We start from the raw sequence: 20,421 nt of genomic DNA on the forward strand, positions 1-20,421 counted from the left end.
CGCTGTCAGAAGAATTTAAGAAAAGGTCGAAAACAAATAAGAAAAATGATGCGTTGAAGAAATATTACCAAGTTACGGGTCCAGGTGGCTACATGGCTAACAAGCCTAAGTGGCAGGCAGCTGAGGCGAAACTAGTCAGGAAAGGGATCCAAATAGGGATATTCGATTGGACCGAACGGTCGAAGGAGTGGTTCTACAGGATTGGGAGAAGGTTGGACCCAGAAACAGGGAAGTGTATTTATAATAAAGAACATCTCAAAAATCCTTGTGAAGCCCTTATAGAAGCACATAGGGACGTGCGGGAGGGGAGGTTCCATTCCGAAAGAGATAACGACGAGTTGACACACACCCTTGGGAACAAAGAACACGGCGGACGAACACGAGGCACGATTGGCTCCGTTCCGTGGAAGTATGGCTTTCCCGAGGATAGGAAGAGATTTCCTGATAAAAGCCATGAGAGGAAAAGGCAAGGGAAGCAGACCGCATATCGTCCTTAGAGGAATCAGTGAGCTTCCTTAGAGCCCAAATTCACGAAGTACTTACCGTCCAGCGATCTCAGGGGCAGCATGAAGATCCTGCTATCGACCCGCAGCAATCTCAGCCCCGAAAAAGCAGTGTGGCTTCCACGCAGCTCCAGCTCGAAGCAGGTGATGATCAGGAGATGTTGACTCCTCGCTACCCCGTGGATGATATCACAGAGAGCTGTCCTTGTGAGCTGCACGTAAAAGTTGGGAACACATCCATGAAGGCGGCGGTCGGCTATGTCGTACCTGCAACAACTTGTCATTGCGGTCCGATTCCAGATGGCTATGCTGTTGCGTTGGTGGATGAAGTGATGGGAGGATATGAGCCGGTGATGCTTGACCACTCTGCAGGTGACGATCGGGAAATCAATGAACTGGGAGAAGATATTAGAACCACTGTTCTACGGCGAAAGGAATACATTGTTCTTCCAGGTTCAAAGAAAAGCAGGCCACCTCCAGCTCATTCTCCCCCGCCTCCGCCATCTCCACCACCTCCGCAGTCTCCTCCGTGTGATCATACTCTACCGCCTCCTCCTCGTCAAGAGACTCCGCCGGCTGTGCTGCCTAAGCAGAATCGGCAAAAGAGGAAGACTGTCCTGACAAGTACTACATCTCCGAAGAAGAGATCATCAGCTCCGAAGAGGTCTAAGACTCCTGAGTTGTTACCATATGAGATGACTGATGAGCAAACTCATGAAGTCGTAAAGGCCCATATGAAGGAGCATTTTGCACCGAAGCCGTCCCCGCCAAAGCTATTTATAGCAACTCATACAATGAAGCACTTTGCCGAGACGAGAGCAAAGAAAGATGAGTTGGCAAGTGATTATGACGGCTGATACGTCGTAAACGTATCTATAAATTTTGATGCTCCATGCTTGTTTTACACCAATTCATATATGTTTTGCTTACACTTCGTTGCACTTTTACATGATTTTCGGCACTAAATTATTGACAAGATGCCACAGTGCCAGTTCACTGTTTTCTGCTGTTTTTGGTTTCAGAAAAGTTGTACAGGAAACATTCTCGAAATTGGACGGGACAAAAGCCGAAGTCAATATTTCTCCGTAACGAAGACAGAGACCGAAGGGGGGACGAAGAGGCGCTACAGGGTGGCCAGGCCACCCCATGGCACGACCTAGGGTGGGCCCGTGCCTAGGGGTGGTGTGGCCCCCTGTGCGGCCACCGACCTCGCCATTCCGTATATTTATTCACGATCTCGGGAAAAACCTAAACACCCGAGCCTCCATCCACGAAAAGTTCCGTCGCGGGCGCCATCGCAGAACCCATCTCGGGGGTTCTGAAGCTCTTCCCGGCACCCTGCCGGAGGGGGAAATCATCGCCGGAGGCATCTACATCGCCATGCCCACCTCCGAAGTGATGCGTGAGTAGTTCATCCCTGGACTATGGGTCCATAGCAGTAGCTAGATGGTTGTCTTCTCCAATTTGTGCTTCATGTATAGATCTTGTGAGCTACCTACATGATCAAGATCATCCTTATGTAATGCTACATGTTGTGTTTGCTGGGATCTGATGAATATTATATACTATGTTGAGGTCGATTATATATTCATGTCATATGTTATTTGTGATCTTGCATGCTCTCCGTTGCTAGTAGAAACTCTGGTCAAGTGGACACTAGTGACTCCAAGAGGGGGTATTTATGCTCGATAGTAGGTTTATGCATCTAGTTTTCTGGGAGAGTGACTTTATAACTTCTAAGATTGTAGATGTGTTGTTGCTACTAGGGAGAAAACAACAATGTTTTATCCGAGGGTAATTCTATTGTTTACATTACACACAATACTTAATGCAATTATCTGTTACTTGCAACTTAATACTGGAAGGGGTGCGGACGCTAACCGGAAGGTGGATTTTTAGTCATAGACGCAGTTAGATTACGGTCTATGTATTATGTTGCAATGCCCAATCAAATCTCATAGTAATCATCTTGTCATGTATGTTCATTATTCTATCAATTGCACAGCTGTAATTTGTTCACCCAACATGCTATCTATTTTTATGGAGAGACACCTCTAGTGAACTGTGGACCCCGGTCCTATTTCCTTTACTGATAAATTCTACTGCAATCATGTTCTGTTTACTTTCTGCAAACATCTTTTTCCACTCGATACGTCTAATCCTTTGTATTCAGCAAACCAGTGAGATTGACAACCTCACTGCAAGTTGGGGCAAAGTACTTTGGTTGTGTTGTGTGCAGGTTCCACATTGTTGCTGACGCCGGTAGTGCGCCCTGCCACTAGTCAGCTAGCAACACCTTCAGAAGTCACGCCTTTCTCCTATTGGTCGATTAAACCTTGGTTTCGTACTGAGGGAAAACTTGCTGTTGTGCTCATCACACCTTCCTCTTGGGGTTTCCCAACCACTTCCACAACTGCCAACAAGATTGTCTGGCGCCATCACCGGAGCACCATCAAGATTTTCTGGCGACGTTGCCTGGGAACTGAAGAAAAATTACACCACAGAGATTTTCAACTCCCACGCCAATCTGCGCATAGCAAGATTTTCTAGTGCCGTTGCCGTGGAGAAAGAGGATTTCTGCAAGGGGAGTCTCTCATCTCCAATCTCTTTACTCTGTTATAGTTTGCTTACTTTACTTTATTTTATTTTGTTTGCTTTATTATATCAAAAACAAAAAAAATAGTTTACTTTTATAATTGTCTTAATATCAAAAACACAAAAATATTTGTTTCTTTTATAATTGTTATTTTGTTTCTAGATCATTATGTTGCCCTGTAAGTATGATTTGAAGGACCTATCAGTAGGTGGTGGCTCTATAATTGGGAAACAAAACATTGAAAAATTATTCAATCGTGTTAGTAAGCATAAAGATATTGAGGATAAATCCCTGGTAGAACTTGCTCCTAATTATGAAACTGCTGCAGCGTGTTTAGTTCAAATGCTAGAGGCTAGATTTGTTAGCCTTAATCCTTTTATGCAGCAAATGTTTCTTAAACTCCATGAAGTTGAGGATGAAAAGAAAGACTTTATCCTAAAAATTTTGCTTAGAGAATTTAAAGATGTTGTCATAGAAGCTAGGAAAGTCTTTGATCGGCTTGAGAAGCTAGGCTCATGTGTAGATATCTTTGGTACACTTAAAAAAATAGACAAAACCAAAGAAGGTAAAATACCAATACCTTTCAAACTTGTAGCAATGCATGAAGCTTGGGAACAGAATTTTGATTGGATTGTTCCTGAAAATACATTTGATGAAAGTAGTGAACCTAAAAGTGCAGGAAAAGGGTCTTCTAAAACTCATATTGATAAAATACAAATCCTTGTTGAAAATACTTCTCACATTGATCTTTATGCTTCTTCTCTTGATAATACTTGATACAAATATTTTCTGCGCCTAGCTGAAAGGCATTAAAGAAAAGCGCTTATGGGAGACAACCCATGTTTATTTTTCTGTAATTTTTCTTTTTGTTGAGTCTTGGAAGTTATTGCCTCTGTAATAACCTCTCCTTATCATTTTTATTTCGTTTTTGTGCCAAGAATAACCTCTAATAGGAAGAAAGTAAGATTTGGGAAAGTTGCTGTCCAGAAACAGATTATGTTCTGTTACCGTAAAAATTCTTATAAATAGCCAGTACGTAATTTTGAGCTTTAATTTTTTATGCATATGCCCCAGGTTTATATCCAACTTTCGTTAGCTGACCACTTTTCAAAATGAGCAACAGAAGATTTTCGAAAAAATATATCTTTACCTGCTGTTCTGTTTTGACAGATTTCTGCACTATTTGCATTTGCCTCTTAAATCTCTTTCTTTTTGAGTTCTTTTGATCAAAGAGCTTTTTCAAAGGTTGCTACAGTAGCTAATGCTTTAATAGTTCTTTGATATATGTCATAACTGAACCCAAGTGGATATGTTTATTTTGATTGTACTAATGCTGCTAATGGAGAATTGTGTTAAGTTTTGTATGAAGGAAGTTTTCAAGTGTAGGGAGAGAAGAATGATGTGATGAGATGAAGAATGGACAAAAGCTCAAGCTTGGGGATGCCCCCTGCACCCCAAGACATATTCAAGAGTTACAAGCGTCAAAGCTTGGGGATGCCCAAGGCATCCCCTCTTCATCAACAAAGCAACAGGTCATCTCTCTATGTGCTATATGTTTATTGCTTCATACGCTATGTGTTGTTCTTGGAGCATCTTTATTTTTGTTTTTAGTTTTATTTTCTGTTGTTTACTGTACAATAAGGTTGGATCCCGGCACCTTTGTTTTGGATAAAGACCCGCTCCGTTTTAATTGCATAGAACGCTCTAGTTTTTATTTGTTATTGTTCTACGAGTGTTCTAGTTTTCTAGTACTGCGTTTAGCTCTTGTTCTTTCACTCGAATTTTGTTCAGAGCTCATTAGTATTCTTTATTCATGTATGATTAGCTCTCTGGTCCATAATGTATTTTATCTCTGAGAGTTATTTCAAATAAGTTGATTGGTGTTGTATACGAGTAAAATATTTCGTGACTATAGTGATGCAAAAGGAAGCTTGTTTAGACTGTGGCATAGACTTTGGCATGACATGTTGGATGTTATTCTTGTCATATGCTTAGTATTTATTGTTGTAGCATGACTTGTCTCAAATATCTGAGAGTGCTTAATGTGCCATTGAAAGAATCATGTGTTGTTTCCATCATAAAAGCATAATATTGTGGTATTCTCCTTTGATGCTTTATTGGGTTGACTTGGCGCATGCTTATACCATGTTATGACTATAACCAGTCAACTAAAGCCTCTATGATCATTTAGTTGTTGACTTGTAATATCACTTTATGCTTTGATTGATAATGTTTTGTCACTATGCATAATTATGGCCATTATTGCTCTCTTAGTTGGTCGCTCCCAGTCTTTTGCTAGCCTTAAATCTGTGCTGAGTATGATCTCTACTCGTGCATCCAACCACCATTAACCAAAGTTTGCCAAATGTGTCCACCATATCTACCTAGTAGCATTATTGCTATTCCAAGTAATTCATCATATTTTTATTTATCTTCCAAATTAAATTTTGGCATGAGAAAATTAGTCAGTAAAGCTCTCACGAACTTGATGGCACATTTACTTTCTTGTACTTAATAAATTTGATCATTGTGCCTATCTTATGAAGTTTATATGGGTGCAAATTGCAAGTTGGGAGTTAGTATAACCATGCTTTCATGGGGAACACTTTCAACATTGCACTTATTATTTAGTTGATATCATGTTCTTTTGCTTATGGATGCCTATCGATGCAAAATAAAGTGGAAACTTATAAGTTTGTATATGTGTTAGAGAAACGCTGGGCCGCTAACCTAAGCCATGCATCATTCATGGTGGAAGTTTACAACATTCCATAGTGAGCATTCCGTGAAGCATTTGCAATAAAAAGCTATACTCATAGTAAATAAAAAATTGCTGGATGCTCACTGTCTATTTATCTTGTCATTTTGGTGTGGGATTGCACTTATTTTAAAGAGTATTTCCATATCATGGGGCAGGAGGTACCCCTGCTGCGTTCTTCATGATACATGTATACTTACAATGACAAGAACTTATTTGGGACCTAAGTTGAGTAACATGAGGTGTAGGTACTCGTATTCAAGGGGCATGAGATTTTCAACTTGTGATTTGTCAAGCATATAGCTCATATTTGCCTCACATTAACTTTAACCATTCAAGATGCCTATGATAGGGGCAATGAGAGCTCAAAGCTAATAAGTACCATACTTTTTGGAAGATTTATAAAACATTGATGACCCACAAGTATAGGGGATCGCAACAGTCTTCGAGGGAAGTAAAACCCAATTTATTGATTCGACACAAGGGGAGGTAAAGAATACTTATAAGCCTTAACAACTGAGTTGTCAATTCAGCTGCACCTGGAAAAGCACTAATAACAGGGGTGATGTGAAAGTAGCAGTGATATGAGAGCAGTAGTAACAGTAACACAGCAGCAGTAATAGTAATATGAGAGCAATGGCACCAGAAGACAGTTGATACTACTTCCAATGACATGTAGAACGAGTATATGATGATGAAAGATGGACCGGGGTTCCCAGCTATCTACACTAGTGGCAACTCTCCAATAACAAGTGTTGGGTGAACAAATTACAGTCGGGCAATTGATAGGATTGAAATAGCATTAAGACAGAATATCAAGATCATTAATCATGTAGGCATGTTTTCCAATAATAGTCGTACGTGCTCGCAATGAGAAACTTGCACAACATCTTTTGTCCTACCAGCCGGTGGCAGCCGGGCCTCAAGGGAAACTACTGGATATTAAGGTACTCCTTTTAATAGAGTACCGAAGCAAAGCATTAACACTCCGTGAAAACATGTGTCCCTCACATCACCGCCATCCCCTCCGGTTGTCCCGATTTCTGTCACTTCGGGGCCATTGGTTCCGGACAGTGACATGTGCATACAACTTGTAGATACAATCTAAGCAATAAGTATAGAGCTCAAATCTAAGATCATGCCACTCGGGCCCTAGTGACAAGCATTAAACACAACAAGATTGCAGCAACAATAACTTCATAAACTTTGTAGATAGACAATCATAACGTAACAATCCATCGGATCCCGACAAACACAACACCGATTACATCAGATGAATCTCAATCATGTAAGGCAGCTCATGAGATCATTGTATTGAAGTACATGGGGGAGAGAATACCAACTAGCTACAGCTAGAACCCGTAGTCCATGGGGGAACTACTCACGGAGCATGATGGAGGCGATGGCGTTGATGGAGATGGCTTCCGGGGGCACTTCCCCGTCCCGGCAGGGTGCCGGGACAGAGACTTCTGTCCCCCGAATTGGAGTTTCGCGATGGTGGCGGCGCCCCTGGAGTCTTTCTGGAGTTTCGTCAAGAGTTACGGTGTTTTTAGGTCGAAAGGGATTTTATAGGCGAAGAGGCGGCGCAGGGGGGCACCTGGGGGCGCCACACCACAGGCCGGCGCGGGCCCAGGCCAGGCCGCGCCGCCCTATGGTGTGGTGGCCCTCTGGCCCCTCTCCGACTCTTCTTCGGTGTTCTGGACGCTTCCGGGAAAAATAGGAGGTTTGGTCTTCGTTTCGTCGAATTCCGAGAATATTGCCCGAACAGCCTTTCTGGAACCAAAAACAGCAGAAAACAGGAACTGGCACTGTGGCATCTTGTTAATAGGTTAGTTCCGGAAAATGCATGAAATCATCATAAAGTGCAAGCAAAACATGTAAGTATTGTCATAAAACAAGCATGGAACGACATAAATTATGGATATGTCGGGGACGTATCAGCATCCCCAAGCTTAGTTCCTGCTCGTCCCGAGCAGGTAAACGATAAAAAGAATAATTTCTGTAGTGACATGCTACTTACATAACCTTGATCATACTATTACAAAGCATATGAAATGAATGAAGTGACTCAAGGCAATGATCTATAGTTGCTAACAAGTAGATAACATATAGCAAAACTTTTCATGAATAATACCTTCAAGACTAGTATCAAAAGTCTTGCATAAGAGTTAACTCATAAAGCAATAAGTTCAAAGTAAAGGCATCGAAGCAACACAAAGGAAGATATAAGTTTCAGCGATTGCTTTCAACTTTCAACATGCATATCTCATGGATAATTGTCAACACAAAGTAATATGATGAATGCAAATATGCAAATATGTAAGAATCAATGCACAGTTGACACAAGTGTTTGCTTCTAAGATGGAAGGAAATAGGTAAACTGACTCAACATAAAGTAAAAGAATGGCCCTTCAAAGAGGAAAGCATCGATTGCTATATTTGTGCTAGAGCTTTGGTTTTGAAAACATAAAGAGAGCATAAAAGTAAAGTTTTGAGAGGTGTTTGTTGTTGTTAACGAATGGTAGTGGGCACTCTAACCCCCTTGCTAGACAAACCTTCAAGAGCGGCTCCCATGAATTATTTTTATTTTTGGGTGGCACTCCTTCCAACCTTTCTTTCACAAACCATGGCTAACCGAATCCTTGGGTGCCTGCCAACAATCTCATACCATGAAGGAGTGCCTTTTTATTTTAGTTTCATTATGATGACACTCCTCCCCACCTTTGCTTACACAAGCCATGGCTAACCGAATCCTTCGGGTGCCGTCCAACAATCACATACCATGGAGGAGTGTCTATTTTTGTTAATTAATTTGGGACTGGGAATCCCATTGCCAGCTCTTTTTGCAAAGTTATTGGATAAGCGGATGAAGCCACTAGTCCATTGGTGAAAGTTGCCCAACAAGATTGAAAGATAAACACCACATACTTCCTCATGAGCTATAAAACATTGACACAAATCAGAGGTAATAAATTTTGAATTGTTTAAAGGTAGCACTCAAGCAATTTACTTTGGAATGGCAGGAAATACCACATAGTAGGTAGGTATGGTGGACACAAATGGCATAATGGTTGGCTCAAGTATTTTGGATGCATGAGAAGTATTCCCTCTCGATACAAGGCTTAGGCTAGCAAGGCTATTTGAAGCAAACACAAGTATGAACTGGTACAGCAAAACTTACATAAGAACATATTGCAAGCATTATAATACTCTACACTGTCTTCCTTGTTGCTCAAACACTTTTACCAGAAAATATCTAGACCTTAAGAGAGATCAATTATGCAAACCAATTTCAATAAGCTCTACAGTAGTTCTCCACTAATAGGCTTAGACTACATGAAAAAAACTTAATCATGATCTACTTGAGAGCTCAAAACAATTGCCAGGTGTCAAATTATCCAAGACATATGAGGCATTTTCCTTTTCCAACCAAATAAGTATTGTAGCTTCCAACTTTTATCATTGAACATTAAAAGTAAAACAAAGAACAAGTGTTCATATGAAAAAGCGGAGCGTGTATCTCTCCCACACAAGGATTGCTAGGATCCGAATTTATTCAAACATAAACAAAAATAAAAGCACACAGACGTTCCAAGTAAAACACATATGATGTGACCGAATAAAAATATAGTTTCAGGGGAGGAACCTGATAAGTTGATGAAGAAGGGGATGCCTTGGGCATCCCCAAGCTTAGACGCTTGAGTCTTCTTGAAATATGCAGGGATGAACCACGGGGTCATCCCCAAGCTTAGACTTTTCACTCTTCTCGATCATATATCATCCTCCTCTCTTGACCCTTGAAAACTTCCTTCACACCAAACTTCTCACAAACTTCATTAGAGGGGTTAGTACTCAAAAAAATTTGAATCCACCTTGGTCCTGTAGTGGCACATTGCAAGAACTCAATAAAACATTAGCTACAGCCCTCTACGTCTAGAAAACCTCGCTTAAAGTCCACAAGAGACAATGCAAAAAACAGAGACAGAATCTGCCAAAACAGAACAGCCAGTAAAGACGAATTTTAAATAAATACTTCCGTTGCTCAAATCAGAAAACTCAAAACTAATTAAAGTTGCGTACATATCTGAGGAACACGCACGTAAATTGGCATATTTTTCTGAGTTACCTACAGGGAAAACAGCCCAGATTCGTGACAGATAGAAATCTGTTTCTGCGCAGAAATCCAAAATCTAGTATCAACCTTCGATTAGAGGCTTCACTTGGCACAACAAAACACAAAACTAAGATAAGGAGAGGTTGCTACAGTAGTAAACAACTTCCAAGACACAAATATAAAACAAAGTACTGTAGCAAAATAACACATGGGTTATCTCCCAAGAAGTTGCTTTCTTTATAGCCATTAAGATGGGCTCAGCAGTTTTAATGATGCACTCGCAAAAGATAGTATGTGAAGCAAAAGAGAGCATCAAGAGGCAAATTCAAAACACATTTAAGTCTAACATGCTTCCTATGAAGAGGCATCTTGTACACAAATGAATTCATGAAGAACAAAGTGACAAGCATAAGAAGATAAAACAAGTGTAGCTTCAAAATTTTAAGCATATAGAGAGGTGTTTTAGTACCATGCAAATTTCTACTACCATATTTTCCTCTCTCATAATAATTTTCAGTAGCTTCATGAACAAACTCAACAACATAACTATCACATGCAGCATACCTTTCATGATTTCCAAACACATAATTTTTATCAAGTTCAAGAATAGTGGAATTAAAACTTTCAAACTTACTTTTATTAATAATATAACAAGGTAGTTGATCAATCTCAAGAGATATGGGACTCATAGAATAAGTCAAGAACTCTCCAATCCCATTTTCATTAGTAGTACAATTAATATTATCAAGTAACATAGGACCATCATCTAGAGCCTTATCATAAACATTTGCCAAGCAAAATTCTTTAGTACCATGCATTTCGACATCAGGCACAAACAAAGCATTATCATAAGATTTATCAAAGTAGCATGGATTATCATAAATAACAGTAGCATAATTATTTTCACAAGTTTTACTCATAGGCAATACTTCAAGAGAATCCACAGGAACATAACATTCAACCTCTTCCGGTAAGCATGGAGGACAATCAAATAGTGTAAGAGATAAAGAGTTACTCTCATTAGAAGGTTGGCATGGGTAGCTAATCCATTCTTCCTCCTTTTGTTCATCACTCTCCTCTTCTTTTTCATCCAATGAGCTTTCAGGTTCATCAATTTCCTCATCTTTTTCATCCAATGAGCTTTCAGGTTCATCAATTTCTTCTTCCATCGGTTCCTGCAAATTGTGAGTGCATTCTTGTGCATTAATGTGTCTCTCTTTATAATCAAGGATATAAGGATTCCTACTGTAGCATTCTATGCAAGAATTAAGGATAGTAGAGACATAATCTTTAAGGCCCTTACAAACAACACAAGTTTCATAATTCTCAACCATGAAGGATTCTATCTCGGAGGCTCCCATAAATAAGACAAATTGTTCTACCTCTTCGAACCCATAATGAATATAGCAATTCCGATTATAGTTCTCAATTAAAAATTCCTCACTAAAGCCACATTGAAATTTAAGATGTTTAGTATCCTGTTGAGAGCAGCAGTTTATATCATGGCGTTCAAGCAAGATTTTAGCAATTGTATTCAATTTTTCTATCATAGCACTCATTATTTTACCAGTTCTTGATTCTCTATAATTATTATAACATTCTATAAGCTCCAAGTAAGTGGTAGGTTCTCCCATAACAGCAATTTTTAATTTTTAGATTTTTCAAATTTTTATGGATTTTTGGGTATATGAGGAAAATAAAACAAGACAAAAAGTAACTAGGCAAAAGTAAACTAAGCAAACTAATACTAGACACATATAAACTAAGCACAAATAAACTAGACAAAAGTAAACTAGCAAAACAAAATAAAATAAAAGTAGAGAGAGAGGTAGAGTGTACTCCCCAGGTGAACTTATGAGTAGAGCTATGCCTCCCCGGCAACGGCGCCAGAAAATAGTCTTGATGACCCACAAGTATAGGGGATCGCAACAGTCTTCGAGGGAAGTAAAACCCAATTTATTGATTCGACACAAGGGAAGGTAAAGAATACTTATAAGCCTTAACAACTGAGTTGTCAATTCAGCTGCACCTGAAAAAGCACTAATAACAGGGGTGATGTGAAAGTAGCAGTGATATGAGAGCAGTAGTAATAAAGAATAACAGCAGTAATAGTAATATGAGAGCAATGGCACCAGAAGACAGTTGATACTACTTCCAATGACATGTAGAACGAGTATATGATGATGAAAGATGGACCGGGGTTCCCAGCTATCTACACTAGTGGCAACTCTCCAATAACAAGTGTTGGGTGAACAAATTACAGTCGGGCAATTGATAGGATTGAAATAGCATTAAGACAGAATATCAAGATCATTAATCATGTAGGCATGTTTTCCAATAATAGTCGTACGTGCTCGCAATGAGAAACTTGCACAACATCTTTTGTCCTACCAGCCGGTGGCAGCCGGGCCTCAAGGGAAACTACTGGATATTAAGGTACTCCTTTTAATAGAGTACCGGAGCAAAGCATTAACACTCCGTGAAAACATGTGTCCCTCACATCACCGCCATCCCCTCCGGTTGTCCCGATTTCTGTCACTTCGGGGCCTTTGGTTCCGGACAGTGACATGTGCATACAACTTGTAGATACAATCTAAGCAATAAGTATAGAGCTCAAATCTAAGATCATGCCACTCGGGCCCTAGTGACAAGCATTAAACACAACAAGATTGCAGCAACAATAACTTCATAAACTTTGTAGATAGACAATCATAACGTAACAATCCATCGGATCCCGACAAACACAACACCGATTACATCAGATGAATCTCAATCATGTAAGGCAGCTCATGAGATCATTGTATTGAAGTACATGGGGGAGAGAATACCAACTAGCTACAGCTAGAACCCGTAGTCCATGGGGGAACTACTCACGGAGCATGATGGAGGCGATGGCGTTGATGGAGATGGCTTCCGGGGGCACTTCCCCGTCCCGGCAGGGTGCCGGGACAGAGACTTCTGTCCCCCGAATTGGAGTTTCGCGATGGTGGCGGCGCCCCTGGAGTCTTTCTGGAGTTTCGTCAAGAGTTACGGTGTTTTTAGGTCGAAAGGGATTTTATAGGCGAAGAGGCGGCGCAGGGGGGCACCTGGGGGCGCCACACCACAGGCCGGCGCGGGCCCAGGCCAGGCCGCGCCGCCCTATGGTGTGGTGGCCCTCTGGCCCCTCTCCGACTCTTCTTCGGTGTTCTGGACGCTTCCGGGAAAAATAGGAGGTTTGGTCTTCGTTTCGTCGAATTCCGAGAATATTGCCCGAACAGCCTTTCTGGAACCAAAAACAGCAGAAAACAGGAACTGGCACTGTGGCATCTTGTTAATAGGTTAGTTCCGGAAAATGCATGAAATCATCATAAAGTGCAAGCAAAACATGTAAGTATTGTCATAAAACAAGCATGGAACGACAGAAATTATGGATACGTCGGGGACGTATCAAACATGTTTATCTTACTTACTCTGCAAAGAATCTTTCTTTTACTTTTATGTTGAGTCTTCATCTTCTACTTTATGCATCGATTAAGAGAGCATAGTTGTCATTCTTAGTGCAATATGCATAGTCCCAAAATTATTATTGATTGATTCATGATTGTGCTATTGCTTGTTTTTAAATTATTTGTGTCTAGTCACCCTCTGAACTTTGAAGGTGTCCTAACATTTATGTTTCGCTATTCCATAAAGGACATGTTGAATATCACCTTGTTATGTTTACTCTATGCTCATAAACAAACAGTTGCTTTTAATGCACTATTATTCATGATCTTTTGTTTGAGTTACTCTTCATGTTATAACATAGTTGCTAAGTTCCATTGAATTATATCTATCATGCCTATGTTAGAGTACTTAGATCCCAGCTCACAATTGTTTACATGCTTGATCAATATTGTGTTGGCTTCATGTCACCTCAAATATTATTTTATTATCACTTACCTACTCGAGGACGAGCTGGAGTTAAGCTTGGGGATGCTTGATACGTCGTAAACATGTCTATAATTTTTGATGCTCCATGCTTATTTTACACCAATTTATATATGTTTTACTTACACTTCGTTGCACTTTTACATGATTTACGGTACTAACCTATTGACAAGATGCCACGGTGCCAGTTCCCTGTTTTCTACTGTTTTTGGTTTCAGAAAAGTTGTATAGGAAACATTCTCGGAATTGGACGGGACAAAAGCCGAAGTCAATATTTCTCCGTAACGAAGACAGAGACCGAAGGGGGGACGAAGAGGCGCCACAGGGCGGCCAGGCCACTCCATGGCGCGGCCTAGGGTGGGCCCACGCCTAGGGGTGGTGTGGCCCCCCTAGGCGGCCATCGACCTCGCCATTTCGCCTATTTATTCACGATCTTAGGAAAAAACTAAACACCCGAGCCTCCATCCACGAAAAGTTCCGTCGCGGCCGCCATCGCAGAACCCATCTCGGGGGTTCTGAAGCTCTTCCCGGTACCCTGCCGGAGGGGAAAATCATCGCCGGAGGCATCTACATCGCCATGCCCGCCTCCGAAGTGATGCGTGAGTAGTTCATCCCTGGACTATGGGTCCATAGCAGTAGCTAGATGGTTGTCTTCTCCAATTTGTGCTTCATGTATAGATCTTGTGAGCTGCCCTACATGATCAAGATCATCCTTCACTACAAGAAAAACCCCCCTACAACAACGCATACTTGGCAACCCTATAAATATGCGTTGCAAAATTTTATCATAGATACTCATGTATGGTTGCATCCACATTTGTTATCCGTCGTACGGATTAATTGAAACGTATGGGGAAAACTTAGAGCCCAGCCCACTAAGGGCATGTACAATGCAGGCGCTTAGCGTGGGCGTCAGGCTTTAATTCCCGGTAGTTATGGTCTAATCCCACCTAATCCTAGGAATTTGCTTCGCGTCGATGCAAAGTGAGGAGCCGGGCGCTTCACGATTTTTTCCCTTGTTCAAAACGGTCTGCCCAACCGTTGAGGCTATATCCATGCACAAAACAAATCGCATTTAGCGCCCCAGTTAGCGCTTTGCATTGGAGGAGTAGACGCGTACGTTTATGTTGTAGATAAAATCTTTTTTTTCTTCTCCTAAGCGTCTATGCAAGAGTCTGGCATTGTAGATGCCCTAAGCAACACCCATAAGTTCTCTAACCGCACCTTTCACAAATGCAGGATTAACCTACGAGAGCACCCTGAGTCACCCTCGCCTCCCCAAACCTAGCCGCCTACCTCCGGTCCTCTAGGGCAGTTTGCGATTCCGCCATGGCTGGTGACCCGGTGGCAGCCAGATTGCGGCATGGATGTTCTGGAGGCTCCAAGGTGTCCCTGCCGGAGTTCCTCGTCCGCTCCAAGGGGTCCCTGCCGGAGTACCTTGTACGGTCGCCATGGCAGCGGTGGTAGCGTCCCCGTTCTCCACGAGGTGAGGGCACATGCGCCACTAGCGGCCTCTCATGTCTATGAATGTTGATTCCGAGAAATTCCGTAGCAGAAATAAATGCCGATGTGGAGTTTTGGACGATTCCATGATGGGGGCAGCTGGCAATGGATACGATATGGAGATGAAGTGGTTTACGATGGAGTTGTTTTCTCGTTATTGTAGGTGAGCAATTGATTCATGTCGGAGATGCATGGATCTCTAATTTTTGTGGCAAAAGTCAGTCTTCAAAAATTGCAGGTTGTAATCTTCCTTTTTAACGCAGTTCTATCCCGCTTGTTGTGTCAGGTGCTGTCAAGCACGAAGCAGACAGGAAGAACATGAATAGTGCAGGTCACTCATTATTGGTTTCTTGCAAGTTGCAACGAGATATCTGTAAGGAGTAGTGCGTGTTCCAAAGATTAGGCCATTTGCACAAAAATAACCTAAAAGTGAAAGAAAAGCACAGACTAACCCTCCAGCGAAACTATTTCACCAATCTAACCCTTTTGTGTGGCGCCCCTCCCACGGGCGCCCCACGTGCCCATGTGGCTCCCCTCCTGCCGGCGCCACTGTCCCAGCCGACGTGGCCCCCTCGCCGCTGAGCTGGTGCGCCCATCCGACGTGGCAGCATGTGTGGCGCCCCTCCCAACGGCGCCACACATGCACTTGTAATCCCCCAAAACATACTGTGAGACAAATCCTCTGGGACTTAGCCGTTTTGCGAGGGTCGATGTGTGGCGCCGATGCCACGGGCGCCACACTAGCCAGTGTGGCGCCGATGCCACGGGCGCCACACATAGAGGCTCGCGAAAACGGCTAAGGACTTATCGTCCGGAGCCCCTGGATGTTTTCGACCCAATGGTTCATATAAGTTGGCATGTGTGGCGCCGATGCCACGGGCGCCACACTAGCACTTGTGGCGCCAATGTGAAGGGCGCCACACATGGACTTGTGTTGAAAACATGAAAAATCCTACCAAACTCCAACAGTTACGAGTACAACATTGGACACAACAAGTAGCAATTTCATGACATACACATATAACACTTCATAGGTCACATTGTAGCACGTAGATTCAAACAACAAGTAGCATTACAGACCATGGTTCGAAATGACATAGGGTTCACAAATCGATACTTATGAATATAGAGTTCACAACAACACGTAGCACATCCTAGTAGCGTCCTCGACGTGCCGTCCTCGCGGGCTGCTTCCGGACGGCCATCCTCTTCGTCCGCTGCCGTGGCTGTTGTTGCTGCTGCTCCTGCTCCTCCTCCTGCTCCTCCTCCTCCTCCTCCTCCTCCTCCTCCTCCTCCTCCTCCTCCTCATCTGAAGAGAATGGCTCGTTGTTCCTCATCCTCGACAAAGCTGATCTCCGCGGCGGCCCGTCATCCTCCTCAGTGACAACCTTCTTTCCTCGGTTGACATAATCTTTCGGAGTGTACCGGTTTGGAGCCTTGCCCCTTGGCTTCAACTGGTAAGCTGACCGTGGGGCTTCCTTGGAGGTATGCTTTGGAAGTATGCCTTGACTCAGAATTAGGTCGTCCTCAGGAGGAATCTTCAGAAACATGAACACATGAGATTACAAAAGTTGAAATTAGTAAGAACATGTTTGACAGCAACAAAATAGTCCATACCTGCGGTTCTTCAGAAGAGGAGGACGTAGGGATTTCGCCTTCGCGGCAACCTAGCAAGTTCGCTAACCGCCGCATCTTTCGTGCAGTGTTCTGCGTCAAGGAACTCATGGTTACAAAGCCACCAGAACATAATAGTGTACATTCAAAGTTGGTGATCATACCTTAATGAAATGCCGCAACGGTCCGACAGGTTTTTCTTCTCTACCGCTCTGCTCCCATATAATCTCGCACTCCTGAGCTGTTTTTTTGGATCTCCTCCCGCTGTGACAAACATAGCATACACAATTTAAGCGAGCACATGGCAATCTAGATGATGTACTATTTAGTGAGAGAATCCATTACCACGAAGTTCAGCTCGGAAGCAATAGAAGTCGATCTCCCTCTGCGAGCAAAGGTGTCGTGCTGGCTTTGCCCAACCTCATCGAACTGGATGGGGTCGTCCAAGATCTCCTCAGGACACGCGTGCTTAACTAACTCGATACGCGTGTTCTCATGGAACCACTGGAGGTAGTTGTTGAAAGCGGCCAAGTCGTGAGGCACAATCTGCTCAGGGCCAGCATTCCGTGCCGCTTCCAAACAGTGTTGGAACGCTGCGATGTGGCCGCTATGATGGACTGGCCAATTTGTGATCTTCCTCTGCCGCTGCCTATCAAGCCTGCAAGAATCAACAAGTTAGTTTGTACCTCTTCTATCAAGAATCTTCCATCGCATGATTCCAGAAGTTTACCTATGAAGCGCCTTGTCCTTGTCTTGCCACAGTGGTGGGCACTCCTGATACAACCCAAACTGTCTCATCACTCTTTGCGGCTGGTGGTGTTCAACAAGCCACATGCATATGAGTGGGCAGCGCATACGCCAGAACCGCGCCTCCTCCGTGCACTTGTGGTTGAGGTCAGCCATCCCCGCACCAATACGGTAGTAGCTACCATATGGCTCCCATTCCACCTGCAGCATACAAATATTTAGAACATGCCAGTAGAATCAATCAAAACTAGGATTGCAACTCCGCAGTGATCGGTTACCTGCTCAGCGGTAAGAGTGTCCAACTCCGCAGTGTACTGCCTGTACATGACCATTGGATCGCTCGTCATCTCCGAGACATTGTCCCAAAGGTATGCCCAAGTGGGCTCCCGATCAGGAAAGTGAGGGTGATGAGGCCATGGCATCTCGGTGAGTACCCTGGGACGCCCAACTGATAGGCGGTCCCAGCTCCATACGGAAAGTAGGAGCATGCATCCACCAATACCGCCGCTCCCAGTCCTGCTCCCAGTCCTGCGACAAGCTTCGTCCAACTGCGTACATAAGATATTTGGTTACTACTTTGTCTAGCACACTACTATAGGAAAATAGTACATAGAACAAATCATCACCTGCCGGTAGAGGTAGGCAAGTGCCGCTGTTCCCCAACTCCACCGGTCATCCAACACCGTAAGCGCCTTCAGCCAACACCAATGGGCCAGCTTCCCCCCACTGTCAGGAAAGAGAGTCCTCGAAATCATGTACCATAAGTACACGCGGGCGTACGTCCTCCGAGTGTCCACGTCGGCCTCTTCCGGGCATTCTCCAAAGTTAGTCCTGATCCATTCGAAAGACGCACCGGCGGGAACTCTCTTCTTTGGTTCTGTTGGCAGCGGAGGAGCCCTCCCAATAAGCGCCTCCATCTGCTGGCGCCACCCATCAGAAGCTGTGTTCATACACAGTGGCTCGCCCTGAATAGGTAGTGCAAGGATCATGGAAACATCCTGGAGAGTAGGGGCCATCTCGCCGGCCCTCAAGTGGAAGGTGTGAGTCTCCGGCCTCCACCGGTCGACAAGGGCGGTGAGTGCCGAGGGGTTCATGTGTGGCCCCCCACGGCTTACAAGGGATATGAACGGCATAAGACCGGTAGGCCGGATGAACTCCGTGTACCTCTCGTCATACGGTATATCAGCTGTGCCATGGTAACGAATCTTCAAAGGGTGAAGATCCGTTCCCCTCTCCGTCATATGAACAGCCCGGTGCATCCTGTCGTACTCTTCATCCAGAAGCCACACCATCCTACATGTTTACACAACCATATTATGAGTCATTCCACTAACAAAAATGAGCAACACATACATGAGAGTTCATATCCAAATACATGAGAGTTCCATACATACACACATACATTCATATCTAGGGTTCCAACAAATATTTGGTTCAAATATGAGTTATTCCATCACAAATAGTAGACATTTCAAGACATACATACATAGAATTTGAACACATACATAGCCATTTTATATCTACATAGCCAAATCTAGGGTTCATATCCAAATCTAGGGTTCATATCCAAATCCACTAACATATCTAGGGTTCCTACACATACACATTCAACACTTACATAGCCATTTTATATCTACATAGCCAAATCTAGGGTTCATAGCCATTTCAACACATACATAGCCATTTCAACACATACATGTAAAATTTCATATCTAGGGTTCCACCAAATCTAGGGTTCATATCCAAATCCACCAACATATCAAAATCTTGCTAGGTTCAGAGCCAAATGCACTAACATATCAATGGTTCATATCTAAATCCACCTACATGAATTTCCATGTCTAGGGTTCATACCCAAATCTACCAAATCCACCAACAATAGTGGACGAATCAGAGGGAATCGAAGGGGAATACCTTGAGGAATGGAGGAGGAAGGACTTGGCCGGATAGATCTGACGATTCCTTGATCGATTTGGTGGGGGGCCCGAAGGGGAGGCGGGCGGCGGCGGCGGTTGGGGAGGAGAAGCAGAGAGAAGAGAAAGAAGAAAGAGAGGGTCGGGCTGGGCGCGGGCGCGGGCGCCACACTTAAGTGGATGTGTGGCGCCCGTGGCATCGGCGCCACACAGGCTAGTGTGGCGCCCGTGGCATCGGCGCCACAAATCGACCCTCGCAAAACGGCTAAGTCCCAGAGGATTTGTCTCACAGTATGTTTTGGGGGATTACAAGTGCATGTGTGGCGCCATTGGGAGGGGCGCCACACATGCTGCCACGTCGGATGGGCGCACCAGCTCAGCGGCGAGGGGGCCACGTTGGCTGGGACAGTGGCGCCGGCAGGAGGGGAGCCACATGGGCACGTGTGGCGCCCGTGGGAGGGGCGCCACACAAAAGGGTTAGATTGGTGAAATAGTTTCGCCGGAGGGTTAGTCTGTGCTTTTCTTTCACTTTTGGGTTATTTTTGTGCAAATCGCCCAAAGATTAAGGTAAGATAAAATAGTATCCTTTTAAGGTTGTGATGCAGACATATACTGACACTTTGATACACTGCAGGATTTAGGCGATAGCATTCATATAGCCAATTATGTTGGTTCAGAGAATCTCCATATAATATTTGGAAGTTGTTCTAAAATTCCTTGTTTTAATAGCATGTGTGGATTCCTAGAACTCCTTTTTTACAGGA

General features: G+C 43.4%; 1 protein-coding gene across 1 annotated transcript; it reads right to left on the minus strand.

The window, feature by feature from the left end:
- Window positions 1-502: 502 nt before the first annotated feature.
- LOC139838874 (uncharacterized) lies at window positions 503-19,036 on the minus strand. Its single transcript, XM_071828892.1, has 5 exons — window positions 18,860-19,036; window positions 18,371-18,664; window positions 18,023-18,292; window positions 919-1,088; window positions 503-770 (listed from the first exon to the last, which is right to left on the minus strand). Exons 1-5 carry the CDS (start codon window positions 19,034-19,036, stop codon window positions 503-505), a joined length of 1,179 nt encoding a protein of 392 aa, XP_071684993.1.
- Window positions 19,037-20,421: the final 1,385 nt, after the last annotated feature.

The sequence above is a fragment of the Lolium perenne genome, chromosome 4 (genome assembly GCF_019359855.2).
Source record: "Lolium perenne isolate Kyuss_39 chromosome 4, Kyuss_2.0, whole genome shotgun sequence".
Lineage (NCBI taxonomy): Eukaryota > Viridiplantae > Streptophyta > Magnoliopsida > Poales > Poaceae > Lolium > Lolium perenne.